The sequence below is a fragment of the Lasioglossum baleicum genome, chromosome 10, assembly GCF_051020765.1.
Source record: "Lasioglossum baleicum chromosome 10, iyLasBale1, whole genome shotgun sequence".
NCBI classification, from domain to species: domain Eukaryota; kingdom Metazoa; phylum Arthropoda; class Insecta; order Hymenoptera; family Halictidae; genus Lasioglossum; species Lasioglossum baleicum.
Window position 1 is genome coordinate 3747712 of NC_134938.1, and position 6000 is coordinate 3753711.

General features: G+C 41.3%; 1 protein-coding gene across 1 annotated transcript in view; it reads right to left on the reverse strand.

Annotated features, from left to right (window-relative positions):
• LOC143213186 (protein groucho) overlaps positions 1 to 4108 on the reverse strand; it is an 82511-nt gene extending 78403 nt beyond the window's left edge. The window contains exon 1 of the mRNA XM_076432820.1: positions 3423 to 4108. Coding sequence (XP_076288935.1) covers positions 3423 to 3488 — 66 coding nt within the window. The 5' untranslated portion in view covers positions 3489 to 4108. The remainder of the gene's footprint in view (positions 1 to 3422) is intronic.
• Between the last annotated feature and the right edge of the window lie 1892 nt (positions 4109 to 6000).

Consider the following 6000-nt stretch of genomic DNA (forward strand, 5'->3'; position numbering starts at 1 on the left):
AAATCGAGAGAATCGGGGAAAAAAGAATATAGCGACAGAGTCCGGGAAACGTGGAAAAAAAAAGAGAAATAAAAAGGAATCGGTCGACGACGGGTTGCCAGGTGCAATTTTTGCAACCTTGTTTCTTACGGGACCGTACCCGGTTTAAATTGGTAGCGCGAAGGTTGAATTTTATTTCGTCGAGTTTGTATATTGTGCACGAGCGACACACACGTTCGCGCGCGCGTACGTTCGACAATGTCGGAGAAACGCCGCGGACGATGAACGTTAATCATATCTTGCGAACCGATCTGAATATTTTCACGGTTACTTTAGACTGGTAATGGCCGGCTATTGACAACGAGATGCGGCGAGGGCAGCCGGGCACGTTAAACCGCCTCATAGCGACGGGTATAATTTCCCGATAAGTAGAAACGTGCTTGATAAGCGGTTCGATCGAAAATAAAAATGAACGGTGTTGTCTCGCGCGTGATTCACTGGAAACGGCATTCTTCCTTGCGTGCCGATTAAACCCTTTCGAAACGGAAGTTTCTGATTATTGTACAGTTAGTGGGTCCACTTAGCCGACATGTATATTGTACTCTGATTTTGAACTTTCGGAAAACTTCTTTTTTTTTTGCAAAAAGATTCGTTTGAATTCGTAGAATGAATTTAGTCAGTTGAAGAATGCAACTCGCCGGAAATTTATGTACCACAAAGATGAAATTTAACGTTTCTTCTGCACAACGAACAAAATAATCCTGATTGAATATTTCACAAATACTATTTAATATTATAAATAAATATTTCAAATACTATTTAATATTTTATTCCACTTGAAGTAATTATTATTTTAAATAAGACAGACAATTTCCAAAATAAAATATTTCTATTTTCACAATTTGAAACACGAAATGAAGTATCTTACTTTTTGCGTCGTTCTCAGAGTATTAACTCGGAGAAACTGCGTTATTTATGGGTGATTTAATGTTTCTTGTCTCAGCAATAATTCAAAGAAGAAATGGAACTTCAAATTCGCCGCATTTTCGTTTTATTTTTTGTTTGACTGCGGCTATTCGCAATAATTCGCATACAACAAGTTGCAACGTTCCTTTGTATCTGTTAGGGTGCTCCTTCGAGGACACAGAATCAATCTAGCAAAGCTAAAAAGTCTCTCAACTGGGACAGAGATAATATTATCATACATTTGTAATTTGTAATATGTGATTTCAATTTGTGTATCACTATCGCTCAAAAATATTGAAATTAAATACTGAAATAATTCTAATTCTGCAATGCTTGTATTGCACATACTATCATTTGTTTCTGTGTCCGTCAAAAGTCTTCTTACAATAGACGCGCAAATTACTTTGCTCATCGAGCCTCAATCTATTACACCCATTGCTAAAAACCGCAGAAGAATATCGCAGCTCGTACTAAATCCAACACATCTAGAATTGCGTACACTAAACAGACCGAAATTTTTGCGAAAAGCCGAAATCGTTATTTTAGGTGAGAGTTTGAATCTAATTCGCCGGTTTAGAAACTCCAAAGTGTTGCAATAGCGCCGTATATACTCGCTCGTATCGGCCGTGTCGAATCGAATTATACGGCCGACCGCGATTAAACTGTGGGAAACTAAAAACTCTCTCGCCAGGAAATGTCTCAATACCGCCGATCATTTTCGATATTTTTATTTCCATCGGGGAGCCGTGCCAGTCATTCCTGTCAAGCGTGCACGCAGATCATCGGAGAGCAGCGATGTACAAATTCGAACATCAAAACATTCGAGAACCTGTTCTAACGCAAAAACTTATCCAATCAATCGAGAGGCTCCGACCGCCTGAAGTCGAAGCCGCTCTAACCTCAAATTGTACTGCACAAAATATTTTGTACATTCTCGGACTATAATTTCCTCGCGTTTTACATTAACACTAACCGTAGCACGACCGGTTTTATACATTTCTAGAAATTATTATGTAAATGAATTTCTTCATTCAAGCACATGTTATAAAAATTTCAAGAAATTTAGATAAATTCTGTGTTGTCATTTTTATAAAACAATGTATACACATTTAGCATTCGCATTTTGTGCTCGGTACGGTTAATGAAAAAAGCACAACAATATTTTTAATATTTTTCGTTGAGAATGTGTTTCGCTGATAGCTAGACAGCGAATCTACAAAATAAAAGTTGTCCACGTAAATTGCAACGAACTGAAGTAAAATAGCAAATTATTTTCTTTCTTAATATGTTTATTAGATCGAAAATAATATAGCAACATGTTTAAATTCTTCTAATGTTTTTATGCGCTGGCTACTGATACCACGGTAACTTTTAATCGACTTGTTTGATATTTCTGGTGCTTTCGTTAATTATGAGTGCTGCGTGCTTATGTGAACTCTTGATAACAAGAAACTCGAAGCATGATCTACGCCTGGAACGATGCACAGTGGGGTATTTGGCCCGAAAACTCGGAAGAAAGTTGATTTCAAAATTTTGCGTGTAAAATGTTTGCTGTCCGACGTAATTGAAGGTCTGAAAAATAATTTAGTATTGTTTTTCTTTATTTCGACAACCTAAAATACTCTACTTCATCAACAATCAAGAGATTATACCGTAGCATGCTTTGTGTTCGTAAACAGTCTTTGACACAGCGTTCATTTATTAGCGGTTTTCAAGTGTAATGAAGGAAATTGCATAAATTCTTACATTGCGTTGATTCAAAAAATTGAACGGTATTTAAACATCTACAAACTTCTAGAAATTATTTTCCACAAGAAATAAAAATTATTTTGATTTCCTAAATGTCAAAACGCATTTCTGATTTCATAATGTTATAGCTGACGTTAAGACGAACTCACCGACCTAATATATTACGACTTTGAGCCCACAAATAACGCTAAAATAGTTTTTTCCGGCTTTTCGACTGTGCAATGTCGAAAAATCTCGTTTTAAATTGAGAAATGGCCACAGTATCTACCGGCAATTCCATAACTTTTGCAAGTCTATGACCCATGGCTGAAGATTTCTGAACAGAAACTGCACTCATAAACCAGCAACTAACCACACAACGTCACCAAAAACATTTCGTTGGAAACTGATGTGTGGAAGAAGATTTTCAAGCTTCCTTTTGGTACAACACAGTTATTGAAAAGCAATGTAATTACAGTACGAACGTGTGAATATATTGACTCATTCGAACCCGCGTCGAGTCACGAGCATACACGGCTATCAACCCGATCAGACGAGGAGGAACATGTTCGAATTGGTTCGAGCAACAAATTCGTATTGGAAGTTGAAACAGTCTCGAGCATTATTTACATGGCTGTGGCGGAGAGAAAGGCGTAGAGAGAAGAAAAAAGGGAAAAGAAGTACATACGCTGGGAGAGGCAGGGTGAGAAGGACGATCGAGCAAGAGAAAACGAAATAAAACCACTTACCGGGTGCCGTGCCGCAGCTGCCACAGCCACAGCTGCCGCCGCGTTTATACCGGCACTGGGGTACATCTTATCGTCAGAGTCCTTCGAAGAGGTTATGTTGGCTCCCTCCCGTCACGACGAAGTCCTGTCAGGAGTAATGGATATGTCCTCCGTTATCCTCAGGTATATCCAACGGTATCCCAGGTCATAGCCTGTACGCACTATTATTCACTGGTCTCGAGGAAAGAACAATCGAAAACGGGGCAAGGAAAAAGCAATAACCACAACGAAACTGTTGTAGAGAGCAGGTTTCGATGAGCGAGAAAGAGAACGAAAGACAGAAAGATAGAAAACGAGAAGATAAAAAGAGTAAAAAAGAGAAGGAAATCACAAGAAACCCGAGTATAGTCGACGCGGCACACACCACTTTTGCACACTGGTCACTTTCCTTCCTCTCGAGAGTCGCCCAACACACTCGCCGCCGTTTCGTGGGCTCGTTTACACAAAAAAGGCGAGCGAGATAGAGAACACAGGTAGAAGAAAACGAGGCACGGTTCACCGGGTATAATAAGAACGCTCGACGGTGTTCAGAAGCACGGTTAGAGGCGTACACGATACGAATCCACTGCGTAGAGACACATACACATGGGAGAGGACGCAACTCGAACGATCTACCCTCGGCAACGGACGGGTATCAACTAATCAACCGCAGAGCCGAGGGGAAGCGGTTCCCTCCCCTCCCTCGCGTCCACGCCAGTTACGCTCTCCCCCCCCCCACACTGCTCGACGCGACACCACGTGGTCTCCCCTCGCTCGATCGTTCGGGCCTCGTCGCGCTCACGGCGCCGCTCGAGCGCGCTCGTTTCCCGAGTTACCCCCACCGCCGCGCGCAATCGCTCCTTCTCACTTTATCCCATCGGCGGCGCACACCTCCGACAATCGGGCTCTTAGCTCGTTCGTCTCTTCTACGTCCGCGCTGCGTGTACAAGCGAGAGCTGGTACATACTATGCAGTGCTTATACGTTTCAGCGAGACCGGGAATCCGTTCTCGTCGCGATCCGCTTTACATTTTTCTTCTCTCTGCCTGTCCGACTGTCTGTCTTCTTGTCTACCATTTCTCCCTCTCTCTCTCTCTCTCTTTTCCATTCTCCTTTTTTTTTGTACTCGAGCAAAAACGAGATTTGCGCGGTAGATCTTGCGGCGGAGTTTGTAGCTGCGTTTCACCGGCCGAGTATTAAATTATTACTACGGGACACGATGAACATCGCTAACGCGCGCCCTGGGAAACCCGTGTTCGCCTTCCTCTTTATTACACGCGAATTTGATCGCTTCATAACGAACGCCGCCGCCGCCGCGCCGTCGCCGCCGACGAGCCGCGCAACTCCTTCCAATCTGTTATTAAATTGAATCGCGCCGCGCGACGGGGCCCCCGGACGATTTTAAAATAATTATCCCTTCGTTCGGACGATTACGCGAAATTTCGCGTTCCGATAATGGCGGACGGGACGGCCGCCGAGTCATTAACGACCCCGCCGACATATTGCACTCGAGCACTCGTAAATATTATAATAAATATAGTCGAGTCACACCTGTATCCGAATTAATGAGACACGCTCGCGCGCGCCGACTTTCTTCGATAATAGAGTAATCGATTTTTTTTTTACTGCGGATGTACATAGTTTGTTTTACGATTTGCGATTCTCGGTATAGTATTCGAAATATCAAACGATTTCTTCTGATCGGATATCGGTGAATCGAGGCTAAAGAGATTAATTGATCATTCTCTAGCTTTGGAATGTTTTGCGATGGAAATAACAGTCTGGTTATATCGCAGACCTCACAGAATTTGATTTGATATGAAAATTGTTTACTGTTGCTTGGAAATAAAAATAATATTGATTCTAAAGTTGTATCGCGTTGAACTTTGAATTTTTGTAGTTGCATGGAATTTTGCTGGCGAAATCTCTCCTAGTGAAACTACCTGCTACGAAAGCGAACCAAAACCTTGCCTATGCCGTTCGGGCCCAATCGGGGAACCGATACCTGAGGAACGTCGTTCCAGGCAAGATTTTCATCAGGTCCTTCTATAGGGTGGCCGAAAAGTTGGCTGCAGATTTTAGAAAGTCGTAACTTCCTTTGTATACCATATCTCCGTGTATTCGAAACCTTTTTGCGAGTTGCACTCACAAACGAAAGTAACCAATCTACGAAGATTGCTATAATTCACGTGATATGAACTTTATAGTCTTGACACGCTGGTTAATTTGCTCCATTTTGTATAAACTATGTTGCCATTGGAACTATATAGTAAGAAATCTTTCAAATTAATAATCATCGTTGGATCACTCTGTACACGAACAATGGACCAAGTAACTTTGATACCCTTTTTAGACAATTGTTTTTAGAGAAGTGATAGTTCAATGTAAGTTTTCATCGATTGATTTATTATTACAAAAATGAGTAGGTGGAATTTGAAACACTGAAAATATTAGAAGAATTTAAAAATACTATTATTTTCAACCTATTAAACATATTCAGAAGGAAAATAAATTATTTCACTCCAGTTTGTTGAAATTCAGGCAGAACATTTCTATTTTGC